At 38.8% G+C, this 17,025-nt stretch overlaps 1 protein-coding gene across 2 annotated transcripts in view; it reads right to left on the bottom strand.

The window, feature by feature from the left end:
* Nucleotides 1-1,969: 1,969 nt before the first annotated feature.
* The window catches only part of LOC145998434 (copine-8-like), a 31,866-nt gene continuing 16,810 nt past the window's right edge, over nt 1,970-17,025 (bottom strand). The window contains exons 5-7 of one of the 2 annotated variants that reach the window (XR_014443316.1): nt 14,774-14,952; nt 10,165-10,268; nt 6,463-6,555 (exon numbers count right to left, since the gene is read on the bottom strand). Coding sequence is in view for 1 of the 2 variants with exons in the window: in XM_083134845.1 (XP_082990971.1) it covers nt 6,223-6,555; nt 14,774-14,952 (512 nt within the window). In the remaining variant the exon portion in view is untranslated. Of the gene's footprint in view, nt 6,556-10,164; nt 10,269-14,773; nt 14,953-17,025 lie in introns of both variants that reach the window. The other variant, XM_083134845.1, reaches the window with a different exon arrangement.

Below are 17,025 nucleotides of genomic sequence, written 5' to 3'. Positions count from 1 at the left end.
TTCAGAGTAGGGATGGGCTGATATGATAAAGTACTGATATTCTACCGATCCGATATAAAATTCCAAATGGTCGTTGTAGAGCCTGAATAGTTCATTGATCTCCTTAATAAATGTTTGTACATTAGACATGTTTAGACATTTACTTTTTTAAAGCATGGAGATTATCCATAAAAATTATATATGGCAGAATTTTGCACTAAATTATAAGATATTTGTAGATATATTGGATCGGTAAAATAACCTGTAATTTTACCGATATGCCTATATTGGAAGATAAGTATAGAGTACAGATTAATCTGTCCCATCCCTAGTTCAGAGTCTTATCCAAAACATGTGTGTTCACACCATATCTAGATACAGATGTTTGATGGGTACAGGGAAGAAGATAATCTATTGAAATCAAATTTCTATTCATTGATTTCACCACCTTTCTGGCAGCTTCGTCAAGCTTGTGGCATGAGGAAAAAAAGAACCACTGCAACAAGCCAGTATGTGCCTGATGAAAAATTGGCAAAATCAATTGAGGTCCAAAAACTACGAGGGTGAATCAAATATGAAAGAGCCTTGTGCAGAAAAACAAAATTTATTGAAGGAAACAGAGACATTGCCACATCCTATTTTTCTACATAGTCTCTGCCCTTAGTTATACATTTTTCCCAACGTTGTGGTAGGTTCTTGATGCCGTTCTCGTAGAATGAAGCTGGGCAGGTAGCCAACCAGTTGCGCACAAAGGTTTCCACCTGATCGTTGGTCGCAAATCGCTCGCCCCCGAGTGCTTCTTGGAGGGGTCCGAACAGGTGAAAATCACATGGTGAAAGGTCTGGGGTGTACGGTGGATGCAGAAGCGGTTCCCAGTGCATGTCCACCAGTTTCTGCCGCATAACACCTGCTGTATGGGGTCTGGCATTGTCGTGGAGGAACAAGACTTGGCGGATGGGACAGCCTCGTCGTTTGCGTTGATACTGCACCTTAACTAGATCCAGGAGGCCGCAGTAGTAGGGTGCGTTGATGGTCCGACGTTCGTGTAAGAAATCCACCAGTAGGATCCCCCTCCAGTCCCAAAACACTGTGGCCAACATCTTCCCCGCAGACAACCGAACTTTGGCCTTCACGGGGTTTCCTTCGCCTTTCCTCCATGCTGGCATGCTTGGATGCTGGGGTGTAATGATACACCCATGTCTCGTCACAGGTAACGATGTGATGCAAAAACGCTTCCCCTTCCACGTCAAAATGAGTGTGAAGCTGGCGAGCAATGCGAACTCTGTCATCTTTTTTAGCAACATTCAGCAGCTTGGGAACCCACCGAGCTGTGATTTTGCGGAAGCCCAAGTGCTTTGTGATGATTGATTGGACACTTCCATAGCTCACACCAAGTTCTGCCGCAATTTGCTTCACAGTGACTCGGCGATCCTATTCGACAAGCTCACGAACACGAGCCATGTCATTTGTCACACTGGTGCGAGGACGACAGGGGTGCATTTCATTTGCAACACGTTCACGGCCTTGCTGGAATTCCTTACACCACACCTTCACTCTTGCCCATGAGAGGGTACCATTCCCAAACTGGGCCTGCAGTCTCCAGTAAATTTCGGCCGGTTTGACGTTTTCCTGGGTGAGGAACTTGATGATCATGCGTTGCGCAACAAACACTGGCACACTCTGCTCACTCATCGTGAGAGCTACTAAACGAAGCATGCGACACGCCGGCTGTTCTGGTTCCTGACTCACGACAGCCCCACCTACCAGCCGCAGGTGCCCAATTACACCCTGCTACCCATTCCGACGCTTAACCAATCAAGGCTTGTTCATATTTGATTCACCCTCATATCCAGAAAAAAAGTGGTAGTGAGTTGATTCGAATAGATTATGTTTCTTTCATCAAATCAAACCCCTCTTATTAGACTTTACAATAACAATGTATGAGACAAAATCTTTTTTATTGTCACATTTGTACAAATTTCATTTTTTTTTTTATTGTCACCTTTGTACAAATTTCATTTTAGGGCCAAACTGTACAACACTAGAATTTGAAATTCATTGAGATAGTTACAAATTTTAAAATATTTAGTATTACATTGAAACATTACATCAATTTCTCTAAAAAATATACCTTAATTTCACATGCAGAATAACCTATATAACAGTGTTTTTTTTTTTTTTAAATAGATTTGTATTTGTCACAAATTTACCTCACAAGATATTGGAACGTGAAAGGTATCCGTTAAATGAATGACATTAACCCTACAATGGCATGACATATGTAAAACAAGCATATGAATAACAAATGGCACAATACTGTTCAATACAATATAAAAAATAAAAACAAGTACTATACATGGCCTTCATAAAGACAGAAGTCCAATACATTCATTACAATTATGTACTTAAAACAGGTAATATCATAAAGTATGAATTTAAATCCTATAACTTGGTAACTTGTCATGTAATAGACATATAATTAATAACATAAAAAGTGGTTGTTAGTGTCACATCTATTCTTTCTTTCAGGCCTTAATAAGACACTACAAAGATCATGAAACCAATTGATCTTTGATAAAATTACAAGTAACCACAAATAAGTTCAAGTATCTTATCTTCAACATTAGTTCTTTTAAACTAATGCAACATTTTGTATTTTTTCTATTTTGTACTTTTTGAAAATGCGTGTGTGTATGTGTACGAACACTGAGGACCATCCTTTTGCAGTGCTTTAAATCACATTGCAGAGTAAAATACTGCATAAAACAAGCAAGCAAGCTCTTAACATGAAATACCTTCTCATTTATCAATCTTTTGTACCTATACACTAGTTACGAACATTGGTCAGCAGCAGAATTTTTCAAAATGGTCATACAGGATATGAAGAATGTAAGAATTGTGGGGCTGCTGCACATAAGCTTGTCTGAATTTACGAGTACATTGCCTGAAGCTGCATGAAAAAGGATTCATTTCTAGAGCTGAGTCAATACCAATGCCAATGTATTGGTATCGGAAAGTATCAGTTAGATTTTATTTATAGATAGGGGCTGATATTTTTCCTGCATTTTGGTCTTTTCTGGGTCCGCAAAAATGTTACACGCCACTTCAGTGTAAATTATCCTGGAAGTTAAGCAAAATTTGAAGTTTTCATTTATTTTGCACCAAGATTGTGTGAAAAACTGTATTTTGCGATTACAAAACAGGTATTTTAATATTCTGATGTAATTCTTTAATATTTTTATGCAAAACTGGTAAATTGAAGCATATACTTGTTCGCTGATGACTTAGTAATATGGGGAAACAGGGAAGAAGAAGTACAGAGACAGCTTGATAGTTGGAATGAGGAAATCAGAAGAGCAGGAATGAAATTCAATGCAGAAAAGAGCGAGGTGCTAATAACAATAAGAAACAGAGCCAGAAATGAACCAAGAATAAAGATGGACACTGAAGAGTTAAAGGTAGTGGAGAGCTTCAAATATCTAGAAAGTATAATTGAGAGAAGTGGAAGAATAGATGAGGAGGTAAAGAGAAGAGGACAAATGGGTGGTGGACTATATTAAAGTGTTCGAAGATTAATATGGAACAGGGATGTACCTATGAAATGCAAGAAGGTAATATATAACACATGCTATGTGCCAATAATTACATACGGGGAAGAGACTGACTGACAGAGAGAGGCAAAAGAAAGATGCAGGCAGTGGAGATTAAATTTTTAAGGAGTACATTGGGGAAGACTAGAAGGGATAGAATAAGGAATAAGGAGATCCAGCAAAAGTGGGGGTGGCGAAGCTTCAGGACAGGATAGATCAAGATGGATGCAGAAAGACTACCAGTAAGAGCTTAAGTAAGAGCTTACAATGCCCAAGGAGTGGGAATAAGGCCAAGGGGGAGACCAAGATGTCGGTGGAAAGAACAGATAGGGGGGAGTGTTAGGATTTGAATACCATGGAAAGAGAGGAGTGGTGGAAGACCAGGGAAAAATGGAGAGGTTTGACTTCTATGCCGACCCAGGCAGAGGCAGGAAACGGCAAAGGATGATTATGAATTGGAATGCAATAGTCGCCCACTAATATATGAACCAATAACTTGACCAGTATTTGAATGTTACAATTTTCGAGCATCTGTATCTGTGGGATTCATTAAAGAGTATGGCATCGGTTTGGTCCTACTCATTTCTCATTGAATTGCTGTAGTACATACCACAATATACTGTAGAAAAACAAAATGGGCTAAGACAATTGACATTCACAGCAACCTATTCCTGAAGTTTTGCCCTGTTGGAACAGTCAGCAGGTTAATTTTAACCCACGGAGTGCAGAAAATATATCTGAAACAAATACACTTTTGTTCATTAATTAAGGCTGAGCTCGACACACTTCCCAATTTCCATCATGTCAATGCAACAATTTAAATAGTTCCGAATATTTATACATATTAATATGTAATCGGTTGCAATTATAGCATAAATTTACCAGTTTTACTCTAAATCAGTCATACTTTCACATACAAGAATTATTAAATATTAAAATAGCTCTTGATTGATTATGAAATATCTTCATTTTCCATAAATTCCAAACTGTATGGAAAAGTTTTGGTCAGTTTCAGTGAAAACTTTGAACTTCAATACAGACCTAATAATGGTCTGTATTGTACTGTACGTGAATTTGTATAAAATCATAATAGTAAACTCTTATGTTCAAGATGATATATGTGTACAAGCCTAGTTCCACATGATGTTCCCAAGAACCTATCAGGTAACATGGAAATTGTTGTTAAAAGTATTTAAGCATAAGTTAAAGAGGGAAAGAGACCTTGTTAATTGTGTATTGGCTTGTTGACTCTCCCTCTAATAAAAAGGCATGTATGTACAAAAAAAGCTTGGAGTAATATATAATATATTTTCATTAGTTTAAAGTTGGAAGGAACCTGTTGAAATAGTCAGTCATGTTCCTGCAAGTTTGTCTCGACATGTTTCAAGTTTGCGACTGATTGTGGCCCAAATTTTGAAACTCAAATTGGAATTTAAGATCTGGTGTCCACTGTACCGAACAAAACATGGCACAAAACAGTTTTGTGGGATTATGTTATCACTCTTTCTATGCATACGAGCACAATTCAAAAAGTACCAGAGTATTTTTCCCCAATGGAAACAAATGAAGCATGCAAGATGTCATCTGGTGGGGAGGTGTTGGACACCTTTCATGCCCAGGCATGAATTATTCCCCCCCTTCCTTAGAGGGTCTCAGTAGTGGCAGTCAGTCTGTGAGTGCTGTGAGTGCAGAGAATGCCTATTGGATTTTCATTTGTCATCAAATGAAAACTTGAGCAGTGGTACTGCAGCAGATTTTTTTGCCAAAAGCTTGATACCCAAGTGCTAACCATCCAGAAGATTGAGCAGTCTTTCAGAGACAATGCCATAGACATCACGCAAATTAAAGAGTAGTCAACCACTTTAAAAGATAGCTGCATATCCGGTAGGCCCTCCGACGTACGCAAAGGTTCCTTCACAAATTTTTGTTTCATCCCACAAAAATGCTTTTATGTCATTGTGTTTTGTCTGATAGAGTGACTAAGCATATGTATGAAGCAATTTTGGGGAAAAAAAAACTAATTATCTATAAAAATCCATTTCCATTTGCTGACTGTTTTAACATTTAAATGCAAACCAAATTTATTCTTTGCAACTTGTGATGCAAGACTTAGGTTCAATTCAATTGGTGTGCTGTTAGTTAACTGAAATTTACACTGTATGCCTGGAAAGCATGTGCAAAATTTAGGTCATGTAGATTTTTGGAAATTCAAAATAATTCTTAGAAATTTACCCATTTTCTTTTCTTGTAGAAATACATCATGTCGAATAAGCTTTTAAATGTCATTTTTAATTTCCCCCCCCCAAAAAAACAACAACCTTCAAGACAATTTTATGTGGTATTTAGGCTTTGCACAGTTTCCGTAACACTACTATATGACATTACAGATTCAATGCAAAGAGGAGGTAGATTTTTACAATCAGAAATATATATGTATAATACAGATTTGCAATGTCAAGCATTTTGTCAACACTTACATATTTACATTTGACTAGGAAAGAAGTCCATAGTTTTTTTGTAAAAGAAAAAGAACAAATAAGCAAATATAGAATCCGACAATTCAATAAAATATATTTTATTCCTTAGTCATACCCACTCGTGAACCTTCGAGTGTAGTTTTATCTCCATTCTGCTGCAACTGTGACAGATGTTTCTAGGACTGTTGAAGTAATGCTGGATCAGGAGGCAAAAAGGTAACATCCTGTCGACTAGGTTTAGGAACAATGTTGTTCAACTTCATGTAACTAACAAACTGTGTTGGAATTTCTGCCAGCACTTCCTTGGCTAATCTCATCCCTGCAGTGTACGGGTCACCACTCTGAAACTTCCCGAAGGGAACAAACTGCACTATGTCGCGCACCGCACAAAGCCCACCGGAACTCAATCCCACAGTGTCGGCGTCCAGCTTCTCCATTGCTCCGAAATCTGCATTTCCAATACCAACTATTATGATGGATATGGGGAGGGCGGATGCTGCGACTATAGCCTGCAAAAGGTGAAATGCAAATTATTACTTGTTAGTGCATTGGGTTGTGAAAAGGACTGAGCCAAAACCAATGTATCGGTATGAGAAAGAATTGGTTGGATTTTATTTACCGATACCGGCCGATACTTTTATGGCATTTTGATAGTTCAAAGGGTCTGCAAAATATTTTGTGAATCCAAAACAGGCATTTTATATTCTGATGTAATACTTGAATATATTAAATCAAACTCTGCAAAATTGATGTTCATTAATGAATGGAATACTCACCCACTAATATTAATTAACATTTTGAACTACTTTTAATTGTTACAATTTTCAAGCATCGGTATCGGTGGGAATCGTTAGAGTATTTTTATTGGTTCAGTCCTAGTGTTGAGTAGGGATGGGCAAATCCAGATACTGGATAATATTTATTTATTTATTTACTAAAGTGTTTCAGATACAGTATTATTTGGCCATTTTACACTGAAACAACATAAAGTAGGAACAAAAAATAACAAAAGATAAAAAGAATAACAAGATGGGATAGATTTACATGTTCTTTGTCAGTAATACATAACAATTGACGTTCTGGAAGGAAAATATCTACATCCAGGAGAAGTTTGTTGTAGGTTTCTGGTAGCCTGTAAAACAAGGAGCGTTGTAGAAGAGATAGCCTAGTGGTCGGGTTGTGGAAGAGTTGCAGGTTGCATGTTTGCTTTTGGGGTACCCTAAGTGTGAATTCACTGATTAGGAGATCTGTTCCTTTTTGCCATTTATTATCTTGTATAAAAATTTCATGTCAGCTAGATCATGACGAAAGGATGAAGAGTGAATATTCAGAGCAGCCATGGTGTCTGATTTGGATACATGTCGGAAAGAAGGTATTCTATGGCGAACAATGGCAAGAAAGAAACTGAGAACAGAATCTATTCTGCTAAGATTGGTTTTTAAGGCCATTGCCCAAATTAGGGAGCAGTATTCAAGGATGGGTGAGATGAAAGTTTTAAAGACTAAGGCAAGAGATGATGGGTTTTGAACTTCACTAAATCTGTGTAGAAGACCAAGAAGGCGCATGACTTTTTTAGTGGAAGCTATAATATGATAATTAAAAGTGAGTTTTTCATCCATGATAATACCTAGGTCCTTTTGAGTGGAAACTTTTTGGACTGAATTGTTTTCAATAGCGTAAGCAGACACCACTTTGTTCTTTTTTAGGGAAAAGGTCAGGAAAGAGCATTTCTGAGGGTTTCATTCTAGATTCCACTGACAAACTGCAAGTTCTGTGAGAGCATTTTGAAGAATCGTCACGTCATGATGCAATGAGATCTTGAAGAGTTTACAATCATCCGCAAACAAAAGTATATTGATAGGGAGAGAGGACAGTTTTTCAGGGAGGTCATCCATGTACAGAAGGAATAGGAGTGGGCCTAAGACACTCCCCTGAGGAACTCCAGACAAAATGGGAAGAAAGTTAGAAGAGGTACCTGAAAGAACAACATGTTGTTCACGCTCATGGAGGTAGTCCTGCAGTAAAGAGGTAAATTTTCCATGGATGTTAAATCTGGATGATAATTTATGTGGAAGAAATTTATGATTAATTTTGTCAAAGGCTTTCGAAATATCCAAATATATAGTGTCAAGTTGGGAGTTATTATCAATAGCTCTGGCAGCATGCGAAAGTAATATGGAAAGATTGGTTAGGCAAGAGCTGCCTGGAAGAAAATCATGTTGTGCTGTATTGATATACGGTGACGTAAACTGAAGTAACCTGTTTTTGATGAGTTTTTCACAAATAATTGATAGTGGCGATAGAAGTGAGATTGGTCTATAGGATTTAACACATTTTTATCTCCAGTTTTGTGAATGGGCACAATGTTGGCCCGTTTGAAGTTTTTCGGAAACATACCCTCAGAGAAACATTTGTTGAGTAAGGCAGACAGGGGAAGAGCCAAAGAGTCGGCAGTTTTACGTAGGAATATTGTGGGGATTTCATCTGGACCTAGGGACTGGTGTAGGGGCAATGAAGCGAGAAGGTATTTTACTTCCTCGGGGGATGTTTTGATTGAAGGTAGTAAGTGAGGGCAGGCAGAATTTAAGTGGGGGAGAGGGTCGGAAACTGAGGGAGGGGAGAAGTTCTCATGAAAAAAACCCTGAAAAGTTCAGCTCAATCTTCTCCACTAGCAATATCAGTATTATGAACAATTTCTTTAGGTATACGTGGGCTTTGTTTTCTTGAATTTAGTAATGTGAAGAATCTCTTTGGGTTTGTAGTACATTTGGTTGTTATGTTATTTATATGTTCACTATATATATTTTTTAGTAGGTATTTTGAATGACGTCTGATGTCACAATAGGTACCGTGAGTGTGAACATTAGGGTGCTGCTTCCATAGGTACCAAGCCTGTTTTTTTTTATTTTTTAACACTAAGAGAACTTCTCTATCAAACCAGATGCGGTATTTGGTAGATCTTGGTCTCACAGTGGGTACGAAGTCTTTTATCGTGGCATGCAGTATTTCGACAAAGTTCTCAATGGCTTTGTTCACTTCCTCTTCCATCAACAAGAACCAAGGGTAGGCATCGAGCGCATGCTGGATGACATTCCATGGAGCTTTACGCCATAGGTGTTTGTGATGGTGGTGGTGGTGGTGGGGGGTTCCGCTTATCTGAAATCCAGATATGAGAAATTGACTTATTCCTCATCCAATTGCTGGTTGTTCTGGATTATACAGATCTTCAGAGTATGTCACCCAGATACTTGGACATCCATTATCTGGACATTTTCACCAGTGTATATCTGTTTTCTGAAATCTGTTCTTTCAAAATGGACCTTGGATAACTTCACATCTGGATAATTTTTATCTGAAATTTGTAAATCTGCATATGCAATATTTACTAATCAATATGCAATTATTGGACATCTCTCAATCCAGGATTTTTGATTATTCAAATTATCAGAATAGTCATCCTATTATATAATGGATATTAATCATCCAAATTATTTTAATATCCACCGTCACAATAATCTAGATGTCCATTATTCGAATTATATGTTTGCTCATAGCGGACACTAGATAAGTTCACCTCTGCATTACTTCTTTGTCTCTAGTATTGATAATTACAACAGGTGCATAGTTTTAATTACGGTGAAATCTGAATTAGATACAAGTGTTCTTTAGACTAAAGTGAAACAAGTAAGAAATATATTTAATGTTAGAAGGAATAAGTGTATTAGGGAGGAAAATCTAAAATTGAGGTACCTCCATATTTTGCTGGAGGTAATAATTTGTATAATTGTATGCTAAATAAAGAACCAATGTCAGTACCATACAGACTATGAAACACAGTTTTGCTACAGGGTGAAGGTGAAATAAAAGTTTCACTATTAAGCGTATATTACAATGTACCTACAGTTGGGATTAAACCAAGCCAATACTTTTCTACGGATACTGCTGACATTAGGGTAATAATACATCAGTACCATGCCAATAATGTGAAGTATCAACGAATAATAAGACTATCTTTGCAGTACTTATGTGAGGATTGCTTGAAGTATTAGTGATTATTTACAAGTGTAATACTATTCCCATGGTTAGGTGTGCTGTGCCCTATTTAGTTTTCTACTTACACGAATCTGACCACTGTTATCCTCTACATCATGCTGCCCGCTAGATTTCAGAAACTGGTTTTCTCTCATTATTATCTATACACAACTGTTTGCTTCTGTTCTTCCTGCGGGGATTAAGTCACACTATGAATGGTCTAGCTACTCTTTCATCTACAACTGATATGTCACCCTTGCATCCTATAAACATGAACACTTTTTGTGTGCAAGGTCAAGAGAACATGTGTAACTTTTTCATGGTGTTGGTAAAACAGGATAAGTCAAGAAGAATGAAAACTTTACACAGTTATTACGACGTAACTATTTATAATTTTTATAAAATTAAACAAGACATCAATATAAAAGAAAACCCTGGAAGTTATATTCACAAGACTCACATTATAAAAATTCAATATGAGAACCACGGCAAACGTCCAAATGATAATCAAGCTCTTGTCATACCCAAGACTGGATGTCGTCATCTACGATTTCCAAGGCACTAACAATTCACAATTGTAACTAGTGCCGGATCTACAAGCCGCAAAACCCCGCAGTGCAGGGAGCCCTGGCGACAAGTAAGTCTTTAGGGGATCTTCAGCCATTGACAGAGTCGAGGATTCGTATATGCGTATGTAAAATATAAATTTAGTTACTCAGGGGTACAGAAACGAAAAAGTACACTTATAGTTCCCTGTGCATATATATCACCGTGCCATGAAGGCACATTTAGGGTATGTGGACCGCACATATTTTCAATGTTGGCCATCTTTGAGGTGATGTGATGAGCACCACAATTAAGACTGCATAATTGTAACAAATGTATCTTTTTCCAGGTGTGAGAAAACAGTGTCACATAGTATATCACATCACCCCCTTCCCATTTCAAAAAATTGTGCTGAATTCAATAAAGCGGATGTCCGCTTGGAACACACCAATGTGGTTCCCCCTAAGCCTAACCTGTTTCTATCGTGACCAATTGTACCCAGCCTACTTCCTTTACTATTTATAGGGGGTGTTAAGGGACTTTTGAATCACCCTCTCGGCCCTTATAAAGGGCGTCTCAAAAATACAGGCTCTTTTAAATGGTTAGTTTGCAACACTGCAATACATGTGGCGCCGCGTAACGCACACAACGTGAAGTAGGTACCATGCCATTAAGTTATCATCGAGAAGTGAGACAATGTGCAGCGTGCATACGCTGTGAAAGCACATTAAAAGAATAACGACAGTGTGGAGGCTGCACGTTGCGATTTTCGGCGACATTATCAACTTCTGCGACATGCATAAGTTCGATCTGCACATGCAGTATGAACGTGGGTTAAAAAATTCGAAGAAACAGGTTCGACCTTGAAGCTGAAACAAACAGGTCGATCTTGCAGTGTTCGAACACAGGGTAACTTACAGGCTGTCCAGGTTACCGTCTAGAGAAATCCAAGATGCTCTGTTCGATGCCAAGCGTCATCTCTGCAGCTGTATAGGTCCAGTGTGCACTGCATAATGAAGTTTGACAATTGAAACCAAACGACCACAAGCAACGCAATTCTCAGCAGCAGTGCTGGCAAAATTGGACATTGATGAACAGTTCATTGACAAGGTATGGATGTCAGACAAGGCCCATTTTCACCTCAGCAGCTTTGTCCATAAGCGAAATTTCAGGTATTGGGCCCCTCAAAACCTGCAGTTAGTGCATGAAGTGCCGTTTCACAGCCAGAAAGTGACTGTATGGTGTGCAGTGTCATCATCTGGCATCATAAGCCCTTATTTTTTTGAAGATGGTGAAGGTAACCCAGTAACCGTCAATTCCGAACAACTTCCTTGCTCAAGAACTAAATCGCTTTCCACACATTCGTGCCAACCCCAGGTTTCAACAGGATGGGGCAACATCACACACAACTCGGGAGTAATTTGCAACATTGAGACAGTTGTTTGGCAATAGACTGATTTCTCGATTTGGTGACATCCCATGGCACCCCAGATCTCTCGGTCTGCGATTTTTTTTATGGGGTTACCATAAGACAAAGTGTTCGATTGACCTGCATCAGTTGAGGAACTGAAGACACGAATCAACAAGATTCCTGGGGGCATGTTACGTCGAGCCATGCAGGATGTTCCTAGACGGCTTCAGGAATGTTTACGAAAAAACGGTAGCCTTCTTACTGACGTCATCTTCAAGACATGAGGCCACCTTGTGATTGTGTGTGAATTAATTTAGTAATGGCATACCCTATACTATTCATAACCATGAATACACTTAGTTCGAAGTTCATCTTCTTTTATTTACCATTTCAAAAAAGCCCGTATTTTTGAGACACCCTTTATGCGATTTTGTCAACATCATGAGATCACGAATTACACACACACATTATATATGTGTATTCATCCCAAATTCCACCGGATGCAGAGCAGAGCAACAAGAATTTTCCACTCAGCTCTGCACAGTCAGCAAGGCAACAGCCCTCGCCAGCGGTGAGTGCAGATCCACTGTAACTTTCCACCTGCACCTACGGATACCACCACGTCACGGAAAAATTTCCATGTATAAAAACCTCTGGAGATAAATCAATCAATCTCCAATCAAGCTGTCCAGACTACAGAGAACCAGAAGTCGAAAGTGAGCCCGAGTCCGGAGAATCAGTGCTCCGTCGAATTAAGCTGCCGCCTCTTATAGCCGCCAACAATCTCTCCAGCGGGCACCCGTCTCCATCCGACCTTCACCGATGCCAAGGGCCAGAATAACAAGCAAGTGGGGGTGAGTAGCGTTCAACGACTTAGGCTCCCAACATCCTTCATCTGCACCATTCAGGGTAGAGGTGGTCCAGCGAGACCCCAACTAAAACCTAGGTTATTTAACTGAGCTACGTCCCGGCGTGACTTGATCCTGTGCCATACCCGACGTCATGCTACAATATACACACACACACACATATGTATGTGTGTGTGTGTGTGTGTGTAAAGGTATGTAGGTTGAGGGGGCCTTTGCTAATATTTTGTGAGGGAGGTGGGGCAAGATTTGTAGATCGGCTCTGATCGTAACTCTTGCAGGTCTTTCAGAATGGGTGCAACATACCCATTACCACCCTGCTGAAATGTCTTTGCACCATTGTGATCGAATCAGTTCCCTCAATTTCAACACACAGTCTTCCTTCGCCATATTGCGCCTTGTTTGATTTTCTCATAACTAGTTACATCATAACTGTGTAAAGTTGTTTCATTCTTTTTGATTTACCCTGTATAACATTTTCCAGTAATAATTTGTGAAATATATTCAATACAGTACCAGGCCTCTTTTGAAAGTTTTTCTGGTACAGTGCAGATATCAGTTGAATTGTTTTGGCATCACATTTAGTAGAGATGGGACAGATTAATCGGTACCCTATCAGTATCGATTGATATAGGCATATCGGTGCATATTGATAATTTCACTGATCCAATATATCTATAAATATCTTATAGTTTAGTGCAACATTGGTCCATTTTATTAAAACTTTTATGGATATAAACAAGTAATCTCCATTCTGTGTTTTTTTAAAAATATGCAGCTTCTTATACATTGTAAAAGCTTGGCTCATCTGGTAACATACATTTGTTAAGGAGGTTAATGATGCAAGCAAGGAAAATAAAATTTAAAAAAAAAAAACACTTAAAATAACTGTACATTATTTTGCACCTATAAAAGTGATTTTTGTAAACCTTTAAGAAGAATCTAGGAGGTCAATGAACCATTGGAATTTTATATCGGATCAGTAAAATAATGGTATCGGTGAATTTATATCGATATCGACCAGAATTGCACAACGATCCATCTTTAACATTTAGTACTAAAATTGGAATTGAATTGATACCACTGTGAACAGATAACTGCAAACAATTTTGCTAATTCCAGGTACTTGACACTGTCGAGTACTTGCTCACTGTGAATAGTTCTAAATTTATTTAGTATATATTAAGGATGCAGGCCGCGGTGGCTCAGTCGGTAACGCGTCTGACTACCATGCTAAAGGTCCCGGGTTCGATCCCCGGCTGGTTCAAATCCGGGAACTTTTCTAACGAAGCGGCCCTGGCGTCCACCCAGCGTCGAATAACATGGGTACCTGGGGGAAACCCTGGGGGGTAAAGGCGGTCAGGGGCGTGATGCTGATCACATCACCCCCACTCACGACCGGATCAAGAAAGTGTGGGGCGTTACTCCCACACCCCCTATACGCCTTCATGGCGTGGTGCTATGCACAGGGGAACACTTTACCTTTACCTTTATATATTAAGGATGCATGTATACGTAAGTTATACCAATACTGTTAAAGTACAAACATAAAATTTATCAAAACTAAAAACTGATATTGCAGAAATATAGATCTAAAAATGGCAAATACTTAGCAAAATTTCTGAATTTAATTAGCTTCAAATATCACTAAAAATAGAAAATTTACGCTGAGTGAAGAGCCATATCAATTGTTAGCTCCCATACTTATCATCTGGCTGTCTAGACAACGAATATGATGTCATACGGAAAATAAATACGACAGATACAAGTATAAGATTGACTAGCACATATTTAAGTCTACTATGTGTAATATGTAATTTGCAATGAATGGAATATTAATTAGGTAAACATATGTACTGCAAAAGAGCTTACCTGTATAGTTTCAGGCATATCCGTTATGACTCCATCAGTCAATATCAACAATATGAAGTAATTGGACCCATCGCGATATGCTGATGCAAATCGAGCAACGTGGTGTATCACAGGAGAAAAGTTGGTTGGTCCAAACAGCTGGACCTGTTGAATGCAAGCTCTGTATGCTCCCAATACACCTAGACAGAAAACAAAATATAAATATTGTATTCAAACCTATGCACAAAAAAGTACACACATAAAATGTTATAATATAACACACTGAATGTTGATTTACAGTAGCAGGGAATATACGCAAGATTTCAGTTTTGTTATTTAGCGTCACTTTTCTGTCCCTTTTTGACTAATAGCGAAGATGAGGATGAGTAATGATATGATGAAATCGATGAAGGGACACTCACAAAGAACACACACGTCCAGGCTGGGATTCGAACCCAGGACTCCTGATGTCATAGCATGCTGTGTAACCACTCTGCCAAGGAGGTTGCCTAGGAATATATGTGAATATACATAAACAATTAATGTATTCATTTTAGTTCTTGTACGAGGCGCATGTCAAAAAAAAAAAAAAAAAAGGGCTGATAATTTTTTACGCGGGGTTGGCAACACTGATGAAGTTGAGCATTCGTAGGAGCATGCCCTAGTATTCTGTGCTTGCAACAGAGATAGAATCGTCAGAGTGGGGTTGCTTATGTGTGAGTAGCAGTAAGTTGAAATGGCTGCCGTAATACAAAATCCCGCCAAATGTGAAGTGAGATCTGTCATACGATTTCTGAACGCCAAAGGTCAGAATGCAGCTGACATCCATCGGGAATTGTGTGCCATTTATTGACCGACAGTGATAAGTGAAGGGAAGGTCAGGCAATGGTGCAGAGAGTTTCGGGAAGGGCATTCAAATGTCCATGACGATGAGCTTAGCGGAAGGCCTAGTGTTCAGACGAACGATCTGGTGGAACGCGTCAACGAGAAAGTGCGTTCCAATCGCCGGTTCACAATATCTGAACTCGCCAAAGAGTTTCCAGAAGTGTCTGCGAAAACAGTGCATCGAATTGTGACTGACAACCTGGGGTACCACAAACTGTGTGCGAGGTGGGTATCAAAAATGGAAGGAGGGGGATGAGCTATTTTCGCACATAGTGATGGGGGATGAAACGTGGATATCGTACACCACTGGGGAGTCGAAGCATCAGTCAATGCAATGCCGGCACTCTGGTTCTCCTAAAGCGAAGAAATTCAAACAACATCATGGCAACTGTGTTTTGGGACCAAAATGGTGTGAGTTTTGTGGAATTCTTGGAACCAGGACGAACAATTACAGCAGAGGTGTATCGCAAAACATGGAATAATCTGAGACGTGCCATCGAAAATCGGTGGAGAGGAATGCTACGCTCTGGAATTTTTCTGATCCATGACAACGCTCGCCCACACACAGCTGCTCCTACTGTTGAGACAATTGAAAGATTTTGATGGGAACTATTCAATCATCCCCCTTACAGCCCCAACCTTGCCCCCAGCGATTTCTTTCTTTTTCTTCACCTGAAAAAGTGGCTTGCATCGAAGTGTTTCAATGACAGTGACGTGCTCAAAACATCAGTTCTGGATTGGCTGCACTCTCAGGCAGCAGATTTTTACGCAAAGGGTATACGGAAGTGTGTGCCATGCTATCACAAATGTCTGGAGGTTAATGATGACTACGTCGAAAAATAGCCAAGGTATGTACTTCTTTATAAATCACAATAAATTTCTTTTCCTATCATTTTCTTGTTTTTTAAAAAATATCGGCCCTTTTTTTTGACATAATATTTCTTGACAGAATATTCTGACTGTTCTAAACAGATTTCATCTGAAACACATTTAAACGTTGCTTAAATTTTTCATGTACATGGTGTGATTGCAGCAAATGGTAGTATGGTGTATAGAATTCAATTAATTATAAGGTTAAAGTTATGGCATTGAAAATATAGAACATGACAATTATATCCTCCATTCTGTAAAACTGGGTACCACTTAAAATCTTATGGCATGCAATTTTTGTATCTCTTTCTGAAATGATTTGTAATATTGTGGAATACGTATGGTACATGGACTGCATAATTAATATATAGTTTCATAAATTGACCAACAAAATTAATAGATTAACATTTTATAGCTCTGGTTCAAATTGTCAGAATTTACTATCTTTGAGTTAAATCAAAGCTCAGATTATAATCTTCCCTTGTAAGGTATAATTTTTCATTACAAGGAGCCTTTTC

Source organism: Lepisma saccharinum, chromosome 1 (assembly GCF_977018435.1).
Source record: "Lepisma saccharinum chromosome 1, izLepSacc3.1, whole genome shotgun sequence".
Lineage (NCBI taxonomy): Eukaryota > Metazoa > Arthropoda > Insecta > Zygentoma > Lepismatidae > Lepisma > Lepisma saccharinum.
This window is presented reverse-complemented; position numbering and strand designations above follow the sequence as displayed.